Source organism: Capricornis sumatraensis, chromosome 2, assembly GCF_032405125.1.
Source record: "Capricornis sumatraensis isolate serow.1 chromosome 2, serow.2, whole genome shotgun sequence".
Classification (NCBI taxonomy): Eukaryota; Metazoa; Chordata; class Mammalia; order Artiodactyla; family Bovidae; genus Capricornis; species Capricornis sumatraensis.
In genome coordinates, this window is record NC_091070.1 from 41,584,172 (window position 1) to 41,609,087 (window position 24,916).

At 38.5% G+C, this 24,916-nt stretch overlaps 1 protein-coding gene across 1 annotated transcript in view; it reads right to left on the reverse strand.

Annotated features, from left to right (window-relative positions):
- Positions 1–198: 198 nt before the first annotated feature.
- The window catches only part of SECISBP2L (SECIS binding protein 2 like), a 49,528-nt gene continuing 24,810 nt past the window's right edge, over positions 199–24,916 (reverse strand). Inside the window, exons 8-17 of the mRNA XM_068965891.1 lie at positions 24,806–24,886; positions 24,128–24,295; positions 23,716–23,857; positions 20,322–20,491; positions 19,441–19,573; positions 17,666–17,828; positions 15,367–15,587; positions 14,260–14,414; positions 10,264–10,483; positions 199–868 (exon numbers count right to left, since the gene is read on the reverse strand). Of these exons, the coding sequence (XP_068821992.1) occupies positions 204–868; positions 10,264–10,483; positions 14,260–14,414; positions 15,367–15,587; positions 17,666–17,828; positions 19,441–19,573; positions 20,322–20,491; positions 23,716–23,857; positions 24,128–24,295; positions 24,806–24,886 (2,118 nt within the window). The 3' untranslated portion in view covers positions 199–203. The remainder of the gene's footprint in view (positions 869–10,263; positions 10,484–14,259; positions 14,415–15,366; positions 15,588–17,665; positions 17,829–19,440; positions 19,574–20,321; positions 20,492–23,715; positions 23,858–24,127; positions 24,296–24,805; positions 24,887–24,916) is intronic.

A 24,916-nucleotide genomic window follows, 5' to 3' on the forward strand; every position in this document is an offset into this window, starting at 1 on the left:
GACACAGATGCTAATTAACAGTTAAGCTATGGATCACAAAACAAGTCAAAGAAGGCTAAAAAACATCTGTCAGGAATTAAATACATTAAATACTAGACTGTGCAAAATGTTGAGATGAAGCATGAAAGACTTATAATGGCTGTAACCCTTATGTAGTTTGAGACAGACAGCTGACATTTCCTGAGTTATAGATTTGGGGGTGTCTAGTTAGAATCAGAGTGCTCCTTGTTCAGCGAGCTGCAGTTGCTGGGCTTCTGCTGTTCCTGGCTTGCTTGATCAGTAGTCCAGGCCTCGCTATCCATCCCTGGCTCTAGCACCTCAGCCGCCTCTGCTTCCTCTTCCCCACTTTGCTCTGCATTATCTTCCTCAGAACCATTAAGGGTTTTTCCAAGCTGAAGAGTTTCCATCGTTCTCTGGGTCTCAGAGACCCAAGACTCAATTCTACTATTGAGCTGTACTTCTACAGATATGGGTTCGTGAGCATAATCTTCCTCCTCCTCCTCCTCTTCATCATCCTCTTCTTCAAGCATGCCAGGTACAAGAGTGCTGGTGGTGCTGGTGATGGAGGAATTCAAAAGATCCCGGCAACTGCCATCCAAAGAGCCAGTCTCTGTACTCTGCTGTGAGGCCCATTCCAGGTCATCTGGCTTCACTTCCTCTTTATCACCCACTGTTGATTTTCCAGGGTTTGTAGCTGAGGTAGAACTGCCTGCAGTCACTAACGATGCCTGCTTACCAACAGCCCCTACTGTGTCCAGCGGAAGTTTGTTGGGTTTTTCAGATGTGCTGTGCTTACAAGAAACTTCTCTCTCATTTTCTGATGTTTCCAGCCCATCGGAAGTTTCCACCATGTTTCTCCAATTTGTTTCTGCAAATATCAAACAGATTTTTTTAAAAACCAGAACAGTTTCAGAATCATGCAACTCTTAGAAGTGGGAAGAATAGGCTACAGAACTCTGTTGGCTCACTAACTGAAAAAACTAAAAACTTAGCTTATTCTAGTACTAGTTTAAATGTTATAAATGGAAAACAGCTCTCAAAAAATTTTCTTTAAATCAGTACATCTAACATGAAGAAACAAAGAGGCCAAAATAAGTATATTAATACTTCAGAATGCAGAAGATCCAACAGTACTAGAGGCTCACTGACTCTCATGTATTCACAGAAATCAATGAACTGCCTCATGGTTTTTGGCCCTGAAGTGCCCTGGGATCAAGGATCCACAAGTTACAGATGGCAGAGCCAAAATGCCCATTAGAAATGCTCCGATTAAAAAAAAAGAAAAGAGAGAAAGAGTTTTGACTTGACAGGTTAACACTGTGCTCGTTTAGCAAGTTATGCAAAAGCTGTCTCTTGGTCTGTAATGGAACTTGTGTTTCCATTTATAAGCAAAGAAGCCATGCACGCATTTCTAACATTTGTGAAAATGTGTTTTATAATATATGTATGTTGCTTGGCTTATCAAGTGACCCTGGAGCCAAAAAAATGTTACTATATAATACAGTGGTGATAGTCTGTATTATTTTTAACAACAGGTAGTCAGTTTACAGCAAAAATGTACTAGGAATCAGGAGATGAAGAACAACTCTCGCACATACTTTTTGTGTGTTTTACTTTTTCCATTTAATTTTTTATCACTGACATATAACTGACATAAAACATAACAGCTTCAGGTGCACAACATAATAATTCAGTATTTGTACATAGTGAGAAATGATCACCATGAGAAGTCTAGTTAACATCCATCCCCATTCGGAATTACAATTTTTTTTCCCCTTAAGATCTACCCTCTTAGCAACCTTCAAATATGCAGTGCAATATTATTATTATAGTTACAATGCTGTACATTAGATCCTCGTGCCTTATTTATTTTATAACTGGAAGGTGGTAATTTTTTAACCTCCTTCAATGCACTTCACCTACCCCTACTCCCCATGCTTCTGGCAACCACCAATCTGTTCTATCTATGCGCTTGGGGGGTTTCTTTTTCAAGATTCCACAGAAAAATGAAATCATATGGTGTCTGTCTTTCTCTGACTTATTTCACTAATGCCCTCAAGGCTCATCCTTGTTATCATAAACGGCAAGATTTCATTCTTTTTAAAGGCTAAATAATATTCCAATGTATGTTGCACACACCCACAGCCCTGCCCCCCCCCACACCACATCTTTATTCACTGATCTTCTTTATCTCTTTAATTATCGATGGACACTTGTTTCCATATCCTAGTTACTATAAATAACTCTGTAATAAACATGGAGGTGAATAACTCTTTTTGAGCAAATGTTCTTATTTTCTTCAGATAAATTCCCAGAAGTAGAAGTGCTAGATCATATGACAGTTCTCATCTTCAGATTCTGCGGAACCTCCGTATTGTCTTCCTTAGTGGCTACACCAACTTACATTCTGACCAACAGTGTACAAGCGTTCCCTTTGCTCCACATCCTTGCAAATATTTGTTATTTATTGCCATTTTGACAATAGCCATTTTAACAAGTTGTGAGGAGATGTTTCGTTGTGGATTTGTTTGGGATTTCTCTGATGACTGGTGATGTTAAGCATCTTTTCATGCACCTACTGGTCTTTATTTAGAAAAATGTCTATTCAGATCCTCTGCCCATTCTTAAATCTGGTTGTTCTTTGCTATTGAGTTGTATGAGTTCTTTGTATGTTTTGGACATTAACCCCTCATCAGATATATGATTTGCAAATACTTTCTCCTATTCCACAGGTTGCCTTTTCATTTTGTTGATGATTTCCTTTGCTGCAGAGAGCTGTTTGATTTGGTGTAGTCCCACAGTGGCACCCCACTCCAGCACTCTTGCCTAGAAAATTCCATGGATGGAGGAGCCTTGTAGGCTGCAGCCCATGGGGTCGCTAAGAGTCAGGCACGACTGAGCGACTTCACTTTCGCTTTTCACTTTCATGCACTAGCGAAGGAAATGGCAGCCCACTCCAGTATTCTTGCCTGGAGAGTCCCAGAGACAGAGGAGCCTAGTGGGTTGCCGTCTATGGGGTCGCACAGAGTCAGACATGGCTGAAGCGACTTAGCAGCAGCAGCACTTACTTATTTTTGCCTTTTCTTAAAAAATAAAAATTTCCTTCTATTTGCATTGTAGCTGATATCTTCATTTTATAGGCAGAATGATCAAACTGTAGTGATAAAACAAGTCTATTCATACAAATATACTTGATTGCCACCTATCAATTACATGTTGCTCAGTTGTGTCCTACTCTTTGAGACCCCATGGACTGCAGCACACCATGCCTCCCTGTCTATCACCAACTCCCAGAGTTTACTCAAGCTCATGTCCATTGAGTTGGTGATGCCATCCAACCATCTCATCTTCTGTCGCTACATACCATATTTTGGCCACCTGAAGTTAGGGCACATGGTTTGGGGAAAAAAAATCTTTCTTTCCTGCAATTACTTCAAGTGTAGAACAGGTTTCTCTACTTGTATTCCTAGCTCATGACAAAAAATCTAGCATTCCTCCTTTATTCTCATTCTCAGTTAATAATGTCATTTTCAGACTCAAAGCAGAAGAAACCTTACAGTAATCCTTAATTCTCTTTCTCCATTGAACTCATAACTATACCATGTCACTCAGACCTCAAAAACTACTAATTTGGTCACTACTGCCTTAACTCAAGCCTTCTTTACCTTGCTGTACATCTACAATATCTTTCTAACCGGCTTTGTGAACTGACCACATCACTAACTGGCTTTTTATTACCTTAGTAATCCAAACTCCTTAATTTAGTATATAACCAAGCCCCTTCATAATCTTCCTTCTGGTCCCATTCATTTTAACCCTCTGTCATGCATTCCAGGTCAAGGTCACTTTGAATTTTCACTGCTCACAGAAGTCATCCCCTTTCTATTTACTATGCTTGGCTTTGCACAAGCTGTTCTTTCTGTATGACATGTGCTTTCCTCCTTTCCCCTTCAGAGTCCTACTCGGCTCTGATAACCACCCTTGAATGTCATTTGTTTGGTAAAGCCTTTCCTGACTTTCCTAGGAAAGACGGTCACTAACTTGAAGTCCCACAGCACTTCCTGCATATCTGGTTCAAATGCATTTGTGTCTGCCGTTCTACCCCTCCTCCCTCCTCATTCCCATCCATCTCTGTGTTCTCAGGTTAGCATGCAGTATGTGCTGGGAAAACAAGCCTTTACAATAAATGAAAGCTTCACATATACAGTTAATTATGCAGAAAATAACTTTAAAAAGTAAAAAAATTTACAAAATTTAGGCACACATTTATATTTCCTTCCAACACTTATTTTCCTCTTTCAAAAGCACTGTAAGAATTCACATGGGGTCCCAGAAAAAGCCTCACCTCTCCCCTGACAGTGAGCCAAAGAAACAGGAGAAAGAAAGGAGGTCGTAAGACTCAGTAGGGCTAATCTCTTTCTAGGTTCTATCTTGGGCACTCTGCTACTAGGCAGGTAAGCTGAAAGCCAGATGGGTCCTTTGGAAAGGAAAGGGAGATATGACCTTGGAAGCAGAGACAAGGGACTCTGTGATTAGCCATCAAGAGACTTATCACAATGATTAAAGAGCCACTAAGTTCACATAGGCAGGGAGGGCCCAGGCTGCCACCTTAGAGTAACAGCTGAAGCCTGATCAATAACTAATGAGCGTACAAACACATGACTGTGATGGGGAGGAGAAACGAGCAAGTATGAAAATGCCATCTTTGGATGAGGGGTTGGTGGGTAGGAGGGAGGGAAGAATATAGGCAGTCTAAAGCCAGAACAGCACACCTAGAAGTCCACTTTTGAAACAGGGTTAGGAAGCAATTTAAAGGCAGAGTCAAAGATCTCAACAGACCTGGAAATATTACTGATCCAGAGCGAACTGCTTCTAAATTGCTTACTTTAGAAGAACGTATTCAACATAGCTGTTCTTTTGCTTATGAACCCCTCAGTGCTTTCTGTTTTGTTACTTGGTTCTTTGTGAAAGTGCCTTTGCAACTTTCAAATCACTACTGCGTTTGTCAGAGGATGAGGTATGTGTATTTCTCCCTTCAGTCAGTACACAGAGGGAAGCCCTCCATCTTTAGATTGTACACAGTAAAGGAACACCAAGTCACTTCAAGAGCCGACAGAACAAGGTGTGGTGGCAGAGAGTGAGCTGGAAACCCAAGACAGACAGAGGCAGTCCTCCCTTATAAGTAGTTATTGAAAACCTACTGTATGGTCCTACTGAGAATTCATTCAACAGACAGGAAATTCACACCACATTGGCTAAGAATATAGGTTTTACACTGAAACTTATGAGCTGTGTGACAATGGCAATTTATTTACCTCATTTCATTTTCCCTTTCTAATCTACAAAATGCTGTACAAGATTTCTTATCTCCAAGGACTACTCAGAGGATTAAATGTCTTAATAAACATGAAGAGTTAAAAAAAGTGCCTAGTAAGAATTCAGTAAGTGAGCTATTATTACTCTAGGTAAAGTGCCCATTATGTGCCAAATTTCTATCTCAAAAACCTTACAGTTTAATTGGGATTTATGTTTGAAACTGTCTCACGTAAGTATGACAGAACTGAGACTGAGCTCAGGTGGAAGGAAAACACCAGCAAATAAAACAATTAAGGTGCACACAAAGAACAGTAACACTGGACGATGACAGGAGCCTCTCTACTCTACCAACGTTTAGCAATCCTTTCCCAGCTTCGCTTTTTCTTTAAAATGTGGAAATCACAAAAAAATTTTTCAAAATCTTACACAAGGATGGCATGGAAGATACTATTTGTTTTCTACCCAACAGTCATTCCCCATTTTCTTCTGCCTAACAGAGCCCCCAGATTTGGGATGGACTTGAGCTCAGTCGCACAGTTCTCAGACTATCGCAACTATCCTGTTCTCCTTTGCCAAATAAGCTCTTCCCCATATCTCCCTTGCAGCTAAAAGCAGTGACATGATTGGCTCTGGCCAAATGAAACAAAAGGTGAAGGCTTCTGAAAACTGCTTCCTTCACTGATAAGAAGAGCCCACCGCCTGAACGTTCTGCTTTTTGACTACTGTTGTGATGACCAGGGCCAATGCAGCTGTTTATGGATATGAGATGAGAAGCACAAGAATAAGAAGTCCCAGACTGAAAATGGAAAAAGAGAAAGAAGGAAAGAGCTAGAGATCTTGACAACACAGTGAAATAATTAAACACTCTAATTTTTGAGGCCACATCAGTGGGCTTCATGTCTGTTGCCAAATACATCTGATACCAATAGAGTAATTTTGTGCTTTATTCTCAAAGCAAATCATTTATGATTATTTTCACTCATTTCGTTGGCATCCTGGTAAATCAGATCATACACCAGAATCTTTAGTTCAGTTCAGTCAGTTGCTCAGTTGTGTCCGACTCTTTGCAACCCCCATGAACTGCAGGACGCCAGGCCTCCCTGTCCATCACCAACTCCCAGAGCTTGCTCAAACTCAATGTCCATTGAATCGGTGATGTCATTCAGCCATCTCATCCTCTGTCGTCCCCCTCTTCTCCTGCCTTCAATTTTTCCCAGAATCAGGGTCTTTTCAAGAAAAGAGTCAGTTCTTTGCATCAGGTGGCCAAAGTATTAGAGCTTCAGCAGCAGTCCTTCCAATGAGTATTCAGGACTGATTTCCTTTAGGACTGACTGGTTTGATTTCCTTGCAGTCCAAGGGACTCTCAAGAGTCTTCTCTAACACCACAGTTCAAAAGCATCTTCTTTGGTGCTCAGCTTTCTTCATGTCCAACTCTCACATCCATATATGCCGCTGCTGCTTGCTGCTAAGTCACTTCAGTCGTGTCCGACTCTGTGCGACCCCATAGACGGCAGCCCACCAGGCTCCCCCATCCCTGGGATTCTCCAGGCAAGAATACTGGAGTAGGTTGCCGTGTCCTTCTCTAATGCGTGAAAGTGAAGTCACTCAGTCGTGTCCGACTCTCAGCCACCCCATGGACTGCAGCCCACCAGGCTCCTCCATCCATGGGATTTTCCAGGCAAGAGTACTGGAGTGGGGTGCCATTGCCTTCTCCATGGTAAAGTAACGTCTCTGCTTTTTAACATGCTGACTGGGTTTGTCATAGCTTTCCTTCCAAGGAGCAAGTGTCTTTTAATTTCATGGCTGCAGTCACCATCTGCAGTGATTTTGGAGCCCAAGAAAATAAAGTCTCTCACTGTTTCCATTGTTTCCCTATTTATTTGCTATGAAATGCTATGAAATGATGGGACCAGATGCTATGATCTCCGTTTTTCGAATGCTGAGTTTTAAGCCAGCTTTTTCATTCTCCTCTTTCACTTTCATCAAGAGGCTCTTTAGTTCCTCTTTGCTTTCTGCCATAAGGATGGTGTTATCTGCATATGTACGGTTACTGATATTTCTCCTGGCAATCTTGATTCCAGGTTGTGCTTCATCCACTCCAGCATTTTGCATGCTGTGCCCTGCATATAAGTTAAATAAGCAAGGTGACAATATACAGCCTTGATGTACTCCTTTCCAATCTGGAAACAGTCTGTTGTTCCATGTCCAGTTCTAACTGATGCTTCTTGACCTGTATATCGATTTCTCGAGGGGGCAAGTCAGGTGATCTGGTATTCCCATCTCTTTAAGAATTTTCCAGTTTGTTGTGATCCACACAGTGAAAAGCTTTGGCGTAGTCAATAAAGCAGAAGTAGATGTCTTTCTGGAACTCTCTTGCTTTTTCTATGATCCAAGGGATGTTGGCAATTTGATCTCTGGCTTCTCTGCCTTTTCTAAATCCAGCTTGAAAATCTGGGAAGTTCCTGGTTCACGTACTGTTGAAACCTGGTTTGCAGAACTTTGAGCATTACTTTGCAAGCGTGTGAGACGAGTGCAATTATGCGGTAGTCTGAACATTCTTTGGCATTGTCATTCTTTGGGATTGGAATGAAAACTGATCTTTTCCAGTCCTGTGGCCACTGCTGAGTTTTCCAAATTTGCTGGCATATTGAGTATAGTGCTTTAACAGCATCATTTTTTAGGACCTGAAATAACTCAGCAGGAATTCCATCACCTCCACTACCTTTGTTCACAGCGATGCTTCCCGAGGCCCACTTCACTTCGCATTCCAGGATATCTGGCTCTAAGTGAGTGATCACACCATCATGGTTATCTGGGTCATAAAGATCGTTTTTGTATAGTTCTGTATATTCTTGCCATCTTTTCTTAATATTCTGCTTCTGTTAGGAAGATTCTGCTTCTGTTAGGTCCATACCATTTCTGTCATTTACTGTGCCTATCTTTGCAGGAAATGTTCCCTTGGTATCTCTAACTTTCTTGAAGAGATCTCTAGTCCTTCCCATTCTACTCTATTTCTTTGCACTGATCACTGAAAAAGGCTTTCTTATCTCTCCTTGCTTTTCTTTGGAATTCTGTATTCAGATGGGTGTATCTTTCCTTTTCTCCTTTGCCTTCAGCTTCACTTCTTTTCTCAGTTATTTGTAAGGCCTCCTCAGACAACCATTTTGCATTTGTTTTTCTTGGGGATAGTCTTGATCACTGCCTCCTATACAATGTCACGAACCTTCATCCATAGTTCTTCAGGTACTCAGCCTATCAGACCTAATCCCCTGAATGTGTCACTTTCACAGTATAATCATAACTCTTCTTAGAATTCAACCATTAGTTTAGAGAACTTTAGTTTTGAATAAAACCTTATAGGACCTAGATGGGCCCTCTTCATTTTACTGAAGACAAATCTGACGCTCAGAAATTAGTCAATTATGCCTAAATGCCCCAGGCAGAGTGTGGAAAAATCAAGGCTTCAATCTTTGAACACTTTAAATCTGGTACTTTTTGAAAACATCTCCTAAGTCTTTGACAGGTTCTTTTTATCATGTGCCCAAATGTGCCCAGATCACGGTCATTTCCCTAAATCCACAGCGCTAGGAATTTATCATACAGTTTATCTTTGAGAGCTGGCATATTACAATATAGAGAACTGATCTCATTTACAAAGTTTGCCCTTTATCTTGTTTTCAACTAGTATCATTTTAGTTGAAGAAATATGTCTGCCTCTAAGCCAGAATCACCTTTACCTGACCAAAAGAGTTTCTAAAAGGCACACAATAGCCTGTTAATTGCCTCTGGTCTGGGGCATCATCAAAGTGTTCCAAAAGGTGAACGACCCAGTTAAATTTTAGGTGGCAACAAGCTGTTTAGTAAACTTTCAGGTAAGACTGAAGAGAGAAAGGAAGAGAAAAAGAAGAAGTCATGTTGAAGGAGGCGGCCTAACTATTTTTAAAAAAGAACCAAGGAAGTGAATCAGAAATGAGATCAAGAAAGTGAGCAAGTATTCTAGTGCAAAGTATTGTAGAGACAAGGCAAGGCAACTAACTACTAAGATGCAGATTACAGTCAATATTTGTTACCTTAAATCTCACACATAAATGCTGTATTTAGGCTGTATTTCTTTTTGACTACCATCAGATTTAACTCAGGACAAATGTCACATGTCTAGGTTTGCTAAGTTTAGGCTGAATAGTATTCAGGACTTTTGTTTACTTATTAGATACAAAATTTTAATAGTCAGGTATAAACTATCAGGATCTTCGCTAATGTTTTGCTTCTGAGACAAACCCGCTGACCACTCATTCTTGGCTTCCTGTAAGAATTCCTCTTCAGATTTTCACCTACAGAATTTTGTCTTTCACCCATTGCTTTCACCTGTCTCACATGCCCTAACCTTAATAGTTTTCATTTTTACCTATATAAACAGATGAGGGCTTAATCACCTCCTGGCCCCAGTGTCACATTCTCAAATTATCTGGATAATAGCTTTCTCTACACTGTATTGCAAACTGCACAAGAATAAACATGATGTTAGGCTTAATCTCTCCTCTATACCGAGAGGGTGTGGCACAAAGTAGATGTTCAATAAGTATTTTTATATGACTGACAGTGAATTAAAAAAGTGTAAAGTATTAGAATAAAACTTCCTAGAATTTACTTATAGGTCAGAAGAATGGTACATTTGGTTTTTTTAAATCCCTTTGGGATTTTTTTTTCTTTTTAAGATTTTGGAAATGTAACTAATTTCAGGGTCTAACAGAAACTCTCAGCCCCAAATATTTTCTTAACTTTTAACGGACGTGTTTAATGCAATTTTTAAATCAAATATGTGAGCAAAATTTGCATAATCAAGAAAACTGAAACATAAGGTAGTCATGGAAAGTCATTTTAAAAATGACTTTAATCATTAAATTATATCAAAATTTCAGTCATTTAAAATGGTATGCAACAACTTACCATATTCCTTTTCATTTACTTCAGAGATAGGTTCGGAAATAACACTACAGAAAGAAATGGCACTTGCTGCAGAGGGATTCCGAGAATGCCCCATGTGGTGCGGCACCTTCTTCACATTCTTTAAGGCCTCCTCGGCTTGCTCCTGTTCCATTGCGGCAACCATATCTTTATATGCTTTCCTGGCTTCCTCAGTGAGTTCTACTAACTTATTGAACAGGCTCTAAAAAAAAAGAAGAGATATTGCCTAGTCCATTTTGTGTTATACTCTTTATTACTATCATTAGCAATAAATATCTCTACTGTTTCAGGGCCGGATACACTTTCCATCAGCGCAAAATCCAAAGGTATGCAAACCACGGAACTCTATAAAATACTGTAACTTATTTTCTTTTTTCTCTGTAACTTATTGATTCTCCTAAGTCTGAGGCAAATTCTTGATTCAGTACTCACCACTAAATCATGCACCATATTAAAGTTCTTGCAGAGTTTATTAACTCAACAGAGTTTATTAACTCAACAACTGCACTAGAGTGGGTATAGAGACTACCGAACCACCACTCTGCTCTCAAGGAACCTTCTATATGGCTGAAAGGAGAGGACAGGAGACAATAGCAACTCAAGGCACAACACCTTAAATACCTAGAGATGTACAAAGTGTTTAGCTTTTGGAGGAAACATCTAACTGCTGGGTATCAGTGAAGAGTTCATATAGCACTGTAACACCTGATATATGCCTTGAAAATCTGGCATAGCTTTGAGGGGTGGAGACAGTGCATTTTTAGCCAAGCATCCAAAACCATAAACAAAGGCACAGATTTAATAAAGTTCAAGGCTTGTTTGGGGAGCAGTGAAGAATCGTATATGGGTTCAAATATAAGAGAATGGGTGTATGCAGGGTGATGTCCAAGGATGCAGAAGGAGATGGAAGCCTCCATAGGAATTAAAAGCTCCCTATAATGTTTGTTTGCTGAAAGAACGCTTTAAAAAAGACCAAATAGAAGTCAAGTGATTGGCTAGCTAGTGTCTGGCTAGCTGGGCCTTGAAAACAATGAAAGGCCAATTATAAAAATTGAATGAAGAACCTAGAAATATAATATAGAGTTAACCAGATGTTCTTCCATCAGCAAAACAGAATGAACATGAATAGAATTATCAATCTCAGTGAAATGGTAAGTAATGGAGCACACATGTGTTAGTAAAATGGCAAAATTCATATTGCATTACAATTGTACTTCAGTAACTACGAGGTATAACAATATCTAAAGCAAACTGAAGTTTCCACAGTCACAAAAAGATAATAAAAAAAAACCTTAGTGGTTCTTGTGTGTGTGTGTGTGTTAGTCACTTAGTCGTATCTGACTCTTTGTGACCCCATGGACTGTAGCCCACCAGGCTCATCTGTCCATGGGATTCTCCAGGCAAGAATACTGGAGTGGGTTGCCATGCCCTCCTCCAGGGGATCTTCCTGATTCCATGATCGAACACAGTATCCTGCATTGGAGGCAGATTCTTTACCATCTATGCTATAGGAAGATCCTTTTAGTGGTTCATACATCACAATTTAACAACATTCTACTCCTCTTTAATGTCTTGATTTAGTATCATAATGCAATATATATACCAACACATTAAGTAAAAATTTCAGATGGTAGATACAATCTGGCTACTTGTAAGAATATGCTTTAATTATGTACATAAAATTATGTTTTTAGAAAATGGGGGAAAAGTACAGCACAACTGTTTTTTTTCTAAATAAAGCACTGTCATTTAAGTATTAACCGTAGCATGAAAGCATGGTAAAAAAAAAAAAGTGCCATAGTATTATGGAAAAACATGTCTCTATAAATTAAACTTGAGAAGAAAAAACATAAGTAGCACGCTTTACCCAGCTGCAGCTTAAATTCTTTATAGCAGCAGGTACAATAAACACTGTTGCTAATTGTTTTGATTTTTGAAGAGAGGCGGGTGACAGTAGTATCAAAAATATATTCAGGATTTACTTAATTTTTAAAAGGAAAGAGGATGGATTTCATTAAAAACATGTAACATGTCATAAATATTTCTTTGCAATATTCAACAAATCATGCACTTAAGTGAAGCCAACAAAGAAAAACAGGCATATGGATACATAACTTTGAGATTTACATTGGTTTTATAATACAATAAAACACAGAAACTGTTGGAAGTAAAATGATAGAAAACACAATTGAACAGAGAAGCTGTTACGGAATAAGTCTCTAGTATCAGTGTAAAGACCGAAAGCGTAATTCAAAGGTTAGTCTTACTAGATGGTAAATTTAACTTATATGGGCTACCATATTTACTGCGAGTAAAAATATACACTTGACCATGTGTATTTCCTTAACCTCCATTCTTTGAAAGTGTTTGGTAAATGATAACTCACCTACCTCACGATGGAAAAGGCAAGTAAAGCAATGTACAAATAAAACTGGCAAACATTTTATAATATAAAAGCATTCAAATAACTTAATACATCCAATTCAGTAAGAAGTCAATACAGTTAAAAAACAAACATGTCTGCTTTTCCTGATCTCGACCCAGTCCACAAACTTCAACAGTGAACAAAAAAGGACTGCATTTTTAGTATGTGTCATTTGTTGTTATTTAGTCACTAGGCTGTGTCTGACTCTTTTGCGACCTTATGGTCTGTGGCCTGCTGGGCTTCTCTGTCCATGGGATTTCCCGGGCAAGAACACTGGGGAGGGTTGCCATTTCCTTCTCTAGGGAATCCTCGCGACCCAGGGATTGAACCTGCGCCTCCAGCATTGCAGACTGATTCTTTGGTACCACTGAGCCACCTGGGAAGCCTATGTGTCTCCACCATGGAGCTATTTACCATCCAAATCCTCGGATATAGTTTAACATAGCAGGCAGATACACATCTACCACACAATTTATTAAACGTTTATCACCTGTTCATTCCCAAGTAACGTAAAAGGTTGTCAGACACAAAGACAAGGGGCCTGCCTGCAAGGAATTCAGATACATGAAGAAACACATGAACTACAGCAAGGCAGTGTGGTATCTGTAACTGAGAAAAGCATGGGCTCCTGTGGCAGGCACAAGTATTAATTACATGACTGTAGAGAGGAGGTGGGGACACAGAAAAGTTAATGGAAATGGGAGAGAAACTGAATAAATAGGGGGATGGGACCAAACAAATATAGGGACTGGATAGAAAAGAGACACTTAAATATACACAAATAGTAGGGCTGAGAAGAGGGAAAATTGTTCATCAGTGGTGGCAAAAAATACTTTAGCTTCAACTTCATAAAAAGTCTTATTTTATTCTCCAGATTGTGTACAATTTAAAACAAATGTAACTAAATACACGTCAATTTAAAAAAAATCACAATAAAGTCAAATGATACACTAAAAAGAACCCCACATATTAAAAAAATTACCAATCTTATGTTATCAGTTAATAAGCATTAGTCTAAATAAGTAATATTATCATTTAGCAGCTCCTATGGGCAAAGTTTGTGTTAGCAGACTAGAAGAGGAAGACAACTATCATAGGTGAAGAACTGTTCTCTCAACAGGTTTAGGAATTTGGTTTTCTAAAGGAAAATCCTCTCCAAATAAAGGGTTCTTTTCTCGCTTGACTCCTAATAGCATACAATAAACCCAACATATAAACTGAAGAAAATTATTTTATATTACACAATACTGGACATCTTTACCCAGCAATTATATATATTATCAAGTACTACATATCTGAACCCAGAAAAAAAAAAGCCCACTGAGGTAGAAATATGAGCTAAAATCTTTTCAAAATGCTACAGGATTAACTTACATAAATGTTTTCAACACTAAAAAAGGAAATGTAATACTCAAGAATTTTCCACTCATTCCTGGAGAGTCACCATATCACTTCTGCAAATTCTCAAACACAACACTGGCATGTATCCCAAGAAAATGTCCTATGGGGGTGGTGGCAGAGGCCACTGAGGGACTGTGTCTTCTAAGGCTTACCTCAGCGCCAAAGTAGTTGAAGATTCCCACTACACTGACAGGAACCAGCTTGTTCACACAGCGACCTAGAGCTTTCCTTCCAAGGGCAAACACAAACGGAATTTCTTGTTCCCGTGCCATGGCTATGACATTATAGAGAGCCTCATCCAGGCCGCCTGAGACAGAGAGGTTTTATTTTAGTTAGTTCCTAAACGAAGCTGTTTCTGCACCCCAGAGCTAAAGCAAAAGACACAGCAGCAAAGGAGCCTATGAATGCTTGGGCTCACTCGGGCCATTCCACACATTTTCCTATCTATGGTTATAGGTACCTATTTTCTTTCTCCCCAATTAAATACCATATTCCTATAATGCCAGTATTTTTGTTTCTCCACAGGGATTAGCACAAGAGGAATCAAATTTCAATAAAATAAATTTTTCATTTTTTTAATTAATTAAAATTGTTATAGTAGCTGATGCCTTTTATCCAATCTCTCAGCTCATGTGAGCAGCCCATCACATGCAGGAAGACTGATTATAAATGACTGTTTTTACTAGGATGTCTCCCCTGTGCAGAATATGCCTGTTACTGCTACTGATGCATCTGTCTACTCCAATCATCATTTTCGTGGAAGCAGCTCTTCCACGAAAAAAGGACAAAAGGGTGCATGACATGGTACAAAGTACTTGTGTGCCGGCTCACCCAAAGACCTCTGTTACTGCTGATTTCTGAGACAAATCTACACCATAAACAGAAGCAGACACTTGTATCTTTTTTCTAACTCTTTTTAAGAGAAAAAAGCTATCAAGGGTAATGTAAAAATTTTAAAGTAGTAAACCTGTAAAAGTGCATTTCTTTACCTCTGTAAATAAATTCTACTGAAAAAATTTTTACAACAAAGGGGACACTTGGTTGGCTCAACCTAAATCCTTCACCAGGTTCATAAATGGGGATTTTCTTTACAATCTGTTCTCAATTTTATTAAAATGAAATAAGTGAAATACTTCATTTTCTTTCCTCATGTTCAATATTATGTTTTATACCTGAACTCTCCTAAAGAAGACAAATAGCTTCCACTTTTAAAAGTCACTGCATATTCCACAGTGCCTTCAAAAGTAAACTGCTCATACCTTTGGATTGGATCTTTTCACAATTTGGAGAAATTATAACACACTTGATCTTATTTAACTTCATATGTTTTGTAACTTCTCTAAGACCCATAACCAGCCGTCTCCTTGCTTTTGCTCTCACAGGATCCTTTTGATAGATGCGTTCCTGGAAGCTGACAAGCTCTTGAAGAAGAAGAGTCACACATTCATCAATCTCTTTACAAAGAACCTGATTACAATACCTGTACAGGAAATCAAAAATAGGTAATTATAAAATCACTTAGGAAAAAAATACATCCAACAACAGGTTTTCATTTTTAAAAAAACCAAGTCTTAATCTCCTACATACTTCAGTCAATGAGAAAAATAACAGAGTTCTTCTGAATTAGAACAGATCGGCTTTTATGTACCTCAGGGAAGTACTATCGGTGTTTAGATAGCACTAAATTCCTAAGGGTATGAATCAAATATTAGCCTTCTATTAGATAAAAACAGGCGTTTTTTGGTAAGGAGATAATGCATAAAGTTATTTTATTCCAATGAATATTAAGGATGCCTCTAATAAGAAACAGATTGATTTCATAAAAGCTAACCAAATGCCTAATACCAACAGTTCATCATCCACGCTTGGATATATCACAGTCTCCAGGCACTGGCTTCCTGAACCATAAAAATAGGGATTATAGCTTCAATGGTCCCTCTAACCCTGAAACTCTATGACTAGAGAAGATGAATTCAGTAATTAATTTGAAGTCAAAACCAAAGAGATCTTCGAGGTAAAAGTCACATGCCCTTATACTGGGCAAAGCAACTGAATGGGGCCCTTTGTGAGATAACATATGGCCACAGCTCAGATCCAACCAGTTCATTCTAAAGATCAGCCCTGGGTGTTCCTTGGAAGGAATGATGCTGAAGCTGAAACTCCAGTACTTTGGCCACCTCATGTGAAGAGCTGACTCACTGGAAAAGACTCTGATGCTGGTACAGATTGGGGGCAGAAGGAAAACGGGACGACAGAGGATGAGATGGCTGGATGGCATCACTGACTCGATGAACGTGAGTCTGAGTGAACTCCAGGAGTTGGTGATGGACAGGGACGCCTGGCGTGCTGCGATTCATGGGGTCGCAGAGAGTCAGACATGACTGAGCAACTGAAATGAACCGAACAGCTCAGAAAACAGGAAGTGAAGTGCGAAGCCACAGTTCAGTTCAGTCACTCAGTCGTGTCCAACTCTTTGCGACCCCATGAAAGTAAACTACTTATATATTCTACTTTGTTAGTTCTCATCCATAATCTCTATCATAAACAGGTATTTAACAAAGAGAACTGGGTAATTTCTAATCTAAGAATGCCAGGCCAGCAAATTGCCACTTGTAAATAACATTATACGGTGAGAAAATCCAGGCTTGCCTTTCTTTAGTGAAAAAAATAAGGTTGGAGGTTTTTCTAATGTTTATGTGAAAAATGTTTAAATACATACGAGTATGACGTTACTTCAGAAGATACAACCGGACAGATTGCACACAAGACTAATAAAGTACACAAAATTAAGGAATGCAATTAAAGAATAAAATGCCAAAAATGCAACTTTTTAAATTCTGCTTTTCTTCTAAGCTGTTTATTTCATACATGAGCAAAATTTTATTCTCCAAGTATTTATCTGTTATTTGACACTTAACTAATTAACTTTTCAAATCTAGGTGGTATTTGCTCAAAACAGTAATATAAAAAAAAGGAATAGAACAAACCATTGTGGTTTGAATTCACATTACTCTTACCCTGGGATTCTTTCGTAAGCAAGAAAGAATAAAGGTAAAATTAATTCATCCACAGAAATGTTCATATTCCCAAATCCTTCAGAGCAATGACTGTCAGTTCAAGATTATTCACAGATGGGCATTTTAAAACTTAGAAATATATACTTAAAAACAAATCGCTTTAGGTAATAGGTTGACTTCATACAGTAGGGTCTTAGAATTGTCATTGATTAGAGGGTTTTTTAAAGGACAATATAAACCAAAAAGCAAAAGCTCTGGAGAGGGAAAATGTCATGGTATGGCATTTTACAGATAAGCTCTAAGAGGCCAAATTTCCTAGGGATGAACACTAGCCGCTATAAAAAGAATATTTATTGTCAAATCACTTTTACATGAACACAGATAAAATGTTTTCCATATAATAAAACCAGCTGTTAAACTAAATCTGAAAGAAGTATCTCTGGTATTGTTGGCTCAACTCACCAAGAAATAATAACAATATTAAATTCAGGACTACAGTCAAGTATTTAAACTTTCAACCTCAACAGAGACTAAAACTTACTCTCTGAATCTTTTGCTGTGGATTTTGGTTATTGTTGAAGATGCCATTGGACTGCCTATCCCAGAACTAGCTGGAGAGCCTTGGGACACAGGTGTCATACAGTATGGAGAGTTCTGACTTGCTGGTGACAGGGATGTATCACTGGGCATGCTCAGTCCAGTATCTGTGGAGAAGTGGGGTGAGGAGAAAGAATTTAGGAATTTCAAATGCTGAAAAGCCCTACACCAATCAAAACAACTTAGAATGGCAATATCTTTTGTGTCACTTTCAGATTCTCCAGAAGCTACCAAGTTGGGCATTGTTCCTATCACAAACATTTCTCATGTACTATAAATGTCAAATCTTCCTATTAGGTCTTAAAATATACTCTGAAAAAAATCAAGTACAGCCTGTAAGTCTTCACAGAAAAGATGAGAGAAGGCAAAGTAACCTAAAACATGTACCCTTAGAGGATCTAAATTGAAGAACAAAAAGACGTATTTGCTTCTGCACCTCTTTCCGGATCAAATTACCTGCCTCCTATATTTCTCTTTTCCACCTCTTTCTTAGAAATAATTTTTTAAAACTGTCTTAAAATTCCCATTGCTGCTAGCAATGATGATTCTGCCTCTCTCACTCCCTCCACACCACTCCTGACTCTCCAAGCACCACCCACGTTTCTCTTTCACCTGGTCTTTGCTCCTGTGCTCAGGCAGCCGTGTTTGTCATCTTTTGACTCAACTGCTTCCTTTAGTTACTGCTTCCTTCTCAAACAAATGAACTCAGGAAATGAGTTAGGATTTGTCCAGTCCATTAATTTGCAAAATTACATATATACCTTATTTCTCTGCTAGACTGTGAATTTACTGTAACAGGGAGAGCCCACTACATAGCTTTATTACATTTCCTGAGCTTCCCACCCCTACTCCAGTTATTAAAGTACACACAGTAAGTATTCAAAAACACTTGTTGAATGAATGTATAATTAGATAACACCTAAATACAAAGGGAAAGATGTTTAATTGAGAGTAAAGAGGAACGCTAACCAAATATATTGGAACAATTCTTAGAAGTAAATTTATTTTTCTAAACCCAATGGAACATTGCTACTATACCTAGTGTAAACTGGATTTAAATATTTTACTGAAATTTGAAGAATAAATAGCAGTAGAAAAAGGGACCTAGTCAGGTCTCTCTCAAAATCTTTCTTTCACAGTAGTATAAATTTTTGAAGGTATCTGCAGTTTTCCTGAGGTCCCATTTGGAATCATGTGCTGGCTACCCACTGTATGGGACTGAATCCTATCAACCAACTGGACTCTGCACTGCAACAAGCTTTACAGTTCTCTCTCTTTGTGGCATATGTGTTAATTCAACAAAATTAATTGAAAAATATCAGTATACAAGTGGACCTGTGCGGTTCAAACCTGCATTGTTCAAGAGTCAACTGCAGTCCTGCCAAGAAAAGATAGCCAACTGTGTTCTGGATATAAACGAAGACAAAATAAAAGGAACCATGGCAGTTACAGAGGGGACATTAATGAGATCATAATTATGAGAGTACACAATAAATTCAGGATTTAAGCTTCAAAACTGCCACAGACCTACTATTAACACCTGCCCCTCCTTTAAATATCTCCTTACAGAAGCATCTTCCAAATAAACTCTCAAACATAAAAAAAACTTAGGTAAAACATGGAGCATATTTAGCAGAGCAACTAGTGATGTGCTGTTTCCTACCAATTAAAAAACTCCAGACCATTTTATGAGAAGAAAGGGAAAAGGAGTGATCTTACCTTCCTGGGAAACAATCTCTTGTGGCAAATCATCAATAAAATCTAAGTGCATCTCTACTGGCTCCTCAGATCCCAAAAGATTGTGCTCCACAGTTAAACGGCCCTTCTTTTCCTCTCTTTCTTTCAAAATAACCTAAAAAGTCATTACCAGTCTTAAATTACTCTTTAAGTATGTACTGAATGATTAAAATGTTCACTATGATACACTTAAAAAATGGACATGAGGATTTTGTCTGGCTATGTGGCAATTGGCAAAAAGGTAAATGTAATTTTAGGCAGTGAAGCTGAAGGAAGTACTATACCCAGCATAAAGGGAGGTAACACAATACTACAGCTATTAAACCAGATCTGCTTCACTCTTTAAATCCGCGTTGACAAACTAAGGCTTTCCCCAAAATGGGTAAAATAAAAAGTGTGGAAACCAGACTACAGAGTTACATTAGATTTATTTGGTTATATATTATCTCATCCTGCTCCTAATAACAAAACTGAGTTAAAGAGAGCAGATATTATCCCCAACTTAAAGACAAACAAGATGAAGGTAAGAAAGGTTTGCTAAAACAAAACACTAAGTACTAAGTTGGTACTAGAATCTCAGGCTTCTGATTCATAGGGTCCAAAGTTTCTGGATACCTAAGTGTTTAATTTTTTCTGTTTTAACCTTACAGACAGAACTCATTCTCCAGGGCCTTGGTCAACACAGAAAAGCAGTCACGATGCTGAGACCCTAACCTCAAATTAACAAACTAGTCATCATGAAGATGCATGCTTAACAAACTTTTCACAATAATTTGTTGGCTAAAATGCCACAACTACATTTGCAAAACAGATTTAAACCCTTATTTATCCTGTAAAATAAACATCCCCAGGTTTTGATTTACCTTTTTAAGTGCTGTGGGCCGTTTTAGTTTTGCAATTTCCTTTTCTTTTCCTTTTTTTGCTTTAGAGGAAGTAATGTCCAAAGAATTAAAGGATGTCAAACAGGGCTGACTTTTGGTTAAAGGTTTTCTGTTAGTAGAGTCTTTAGTGTGAAAAGAAGCTGCAGTGACCACTAAAAGCAAACAAGAACATTAGTTTTACTCTTATGGCCAACTCCACATACTTTAAAAATTTCTAATTATAAATGTCTAAGAACAAGAACATCCTCTTCTTGTGGAAAACTGACATCACACTAGCAGAAGCAGTATACGGCCATGCAATGTCCCTCAGATACAGCTCCAAAGAACCATTCTACCTCTGAAATTTCAAAACTCTGTACCTCTTATTGCTAATGAATCTAAGAATGACCCTTATATAAGGTAAGTACTCTGTCACTCCTCATTTCAGCCCTTCGGTAAAAAATGATGATTTTCCCTCTCAGCTGTATTCTTCAGTACTGTTCAAGCAATTTGTTTATGCCTGATTGATTGTTACCCTCATTCTCCAGTGCATACCACCCATCCTTCAGTAAACCTTGCCTCTATTAATCATCTCAATCCTCTCACTCTAGCAGAAAAGCTTTCCTGTTACTTCCCTGAGCAGATGATTTCCAATATAAGCAGGCATCCTTACTCCCACCCAAGGCTCCCAACCACCTCAGCTAGTAATCCCATCTCAGGATTAATTCCTCAAGGATTTTGCTCTATCCCTTTCCCCTTTAATCTTTCAAGTTCTTCCCTAACTCCCCCAAAGAAGTCAAAATCTCCTCTACATGAAAGGATGAAAAAAGGCAGGCAAACCAACAAAACCTCTCCCCTGACTGGCTTCTAAGGCAACACCACTCCCTCTCTTTCTGTAACTTCCAAATAGTCAGCTTTCCCATTACTTTTCGAATCATTATAGTCTTACCCACTTTCTTGAAACTGCTATTGCCAAGATCACATATAATTTTACAATCACCAAATCTGAGCCTTTGCTCTACTAGTTTTTTTCTTTTTAGCATTTGTTACCAAAGACCATATCCTTCCTCTTTCTGAAAATTCTATCCTCATCTTCTGTTACATTCCATTCTATTTTTCTTACTTTTTCTCAACCTGTTTTTCTGGTTCTTTTTTCTTCTGTGTTTTAACTCTGAGCGTCCTACATTTTTTATCCTAATTTTTCTCTCCCCTGACAATCTTATATATTTCCAATAACAACAATCATCCCTATTTGAAACTTATTGACTTCTAACCTGAACTGCATATACCTAACTATGTTAAATAGGAACCACCAAGACCTCCCTAACTAACATTTCAAATACAACAGGGCCAGAGTCTGTTCTTCCCAAGAAAATTCTTCTTCCATGATCCTTAGTCTATTTGGAATCATCATATCCCTTACCACCAACACAATGCTCTAAGTCAGAGTCTGGAGTAATCTTTGATTTGTTGCCACATTCCATCAATTAAGAAATCCTATTAACTTTCTTAAAATCCTTTACATCTCTGCCATAGTCCCATCCTTCTTTTGGACTTCCCAAGAAAGCTGATTTCTCTGTAATCAACCCTTACCAATTTAAACATGGTGACAGGTTAGAGGTTAATTTCATTCCTATCTGTCAAGAACTTTACTCTCCCTTCAAAGTCCAGTTCAAATCACATCTGAAGTCATTTATAACATCCTCCCCATATGGCCCTGTTGACATAAACCACTCTTCTATAAGTTCATTAAACTTTTCTGGCACCTTTCCTGTAGCACTGTTTTTTATGAGTTATATGTTTATGTCTTTCTGACTACACTATAATCTTCTTGACCACAGACATATCTTAATCATATCTGTCATTCCACAGTTCCTGACACCAAGCTTGGCATGTAGATAATTACATTTGTATATATTAACATGTGTTAAGTGAATCAAAGTTGTAATATAATAAGCCACTTGAAGTATCACAGACTAATAGTCTTTTCCCCTAAATAATTAGTTACACATTACTGAGCACTTTACATGTATCATCCCATTTACTCCCTCAAAACAATCCTGAAGCAGGTGCTGTATTATCTCTATTTTAATATGAGGAAATCGAAGCACGGGAAGATTAAATAACTCGCCAAGGAAATACACGGAAGAACAGGATCCAGGAGATAGTTCAAATCCAAAGCCCTCTCATGCAGCCCTAGACCACACTGACCCGGAACACTGCTAACTCTCAGTTCCGTTTCCCAGGCTCCTTTACTCTTAGTAAGATGTTACTACCACTCTCCTCGTCTCAACGGCATGTAACTCTAAAGCCTAGGATGTACTCAATATTATTTTTACTAACAGTTACTCTAAGCTAAGGTTCATACTGGATGGGTAATCAACTACAGGTTTAAACATTCGGCACACACAATTAAAGCTATAAACTGTTACGTATCTTTTTGTTTAAAAACAGTAGATCCTTTACATAGGAACAAAAGAAACAGAAAATTCAATTCTGCCTCTCAACATCAGTGCTTTTTATTGGAGCCTTTCCCTTCCTCCTGCCACACTATTACCTACCTTTCATTCACCCTAACCCCCAGTCTATCTTTAAAGGAGTGATCTTCAAATATAATTACTCCTCATCCTCTAAAACAAAGACTATGAAAACAAACGAGGGAGCACTTCAAAGCTGCTGAGCCTAACTGACGAGGTTTGTTAAAAAACACTGTTTCGGGAGAAAGCAAGATCATTTTCTCCCTCCTTCCCACTCTCTTTCTCTCACATACACACAAGATTTGATCAGAACTCCTAGGCTTCCCATTTGGTTTTATTTACTTATTTTTTTTTTCTGCTCACCCATTTGGTTTTAAATTGGATAACTTAACAGTTATAGAGCCAAATTACTTGTGGTCCTTACTGCTACCTTCAAAGCTGGTTAATGATATGTACCAACTGACACATCTGAACAGAGATCCAGAGGGCCTGAGGGAACACACTATACTGATGCCTGAGGGAAGAGAGTTCCAGGTAAAGGAAAGAGCAAGCCTAAAGAACTGCGCTAAAAGCACATTAGAAGTGTCTGTGGAACAGCAAGGGGCTAAGTGGCTGAAGCAGTGTGTGCCAAGGGAGGGCCAAAAGGTAACAGGGTCAGCTGAGATATGACTTAGAACTCCGGCTTCACTCCAAGTTACTGGAGATGAGTTACTGGAGAGTTTTGAACTTATACGTGAAGATCGCTCCTTTAAAGATAGACTGGGGTTTAGGGTGAATGAAAGGTAGGTAATAGTGTGGCAGGAGAGGAGCTGATGAGTAATTAGACTTTGGATTTTTTTAGGTATATATAATTTAGATTAACAATATCCAAAATATATTACCAAAGTCAAATAACATATTGCTCAGATGAATGATATTACCTGTATATGACAGAGGTCTGGTATTAGTAATTTGCCGTGCTTTCATGGCTTGCTGTTGCTTTTCCAGAGCTGCTAACATATCCCCCAAATCTAGCTGCACAGGTGTCTTATTCTTTTTTCCAGCTGCCTTTGATAAAGCTTCCTGCAAGATAAACATGAAAACATTTTTGTTATAGTATGAAAATGTGACAATTTAAGGGAATTCCCTGGCAGTCCAGTGGTCTGGACTCCACGCTTTCACGTGGAGGGTGTGGGTTCAATTTCTGGCCAGGGAACTAAGATCCTGCAAGCCAGGCGATAAGGTGAAAAAAAGTGGCAATTTAAGATAACTGTATTTGTCACTCTTTCGTCCACCCTCTCCCCCAAACCTACCAAATAAACTACCTATTTATTCATAAAAATGAATACATACCTGTAGTTTTTTTTGCTCCATACTTATTTCTGAATATTCTTGAGCAGTGGCAAGGGCTGCTGCTAAAGCTTTCTTCTTTTGACTTTTTGCACGTTTAGGAACTGAGGTTGTAATGGGAATTGGAGTCTGAACTATATTGATTGGTGAGTTTTCTGGTAAATCATCCAACTATGATAACCAGAGAAAAACATTTTTTAGGGATTCCATAAAAATCTAATCATAAGGAAAGACAACCTACAGTATAACGGGGCTAGACTGTTCAAAAGATTCAGTGTCATAAAGAACAGAGTGAGGTGGCAGGACCACTCTAGGCCGGGAGACTGGAAAATGACGGCGACAAAGCAGCATTCTGCAGGAGGTGATCTGACCGTCTGTATTCTGTACTAAAACAGAAGCACTCCAACGTAAAGTTTCACAACTGGGGAAATTTTAGCATGGGCTGTATGTTGCATGATGTCGTTTAAGAAATGGTATTAACTGCTTTGATAGGGAACTACGGATTTCAAAGGACAGTGTCTGTTCTGGCCACGCTGAAAATACTATATCAGTACTAAACACGGTGTTTCTTCAATACCATCTGCCCAAGTCTTTATACTTCCCTGTAGTATTTCTTTCCAACACAATCATGTCTCAAAAGACATTCATACATTTTACTTGTCATTTTTAAAAGTCACTTACTACTTTTGAAGAAAGTTTCTGTTGCATATTCTCATCTTTAGCATTTCCATTCTCACTTAGTTCTCGAAATCCATCTTCATCCTGAAATAGTTCCACATTTTAAGTAAAAAC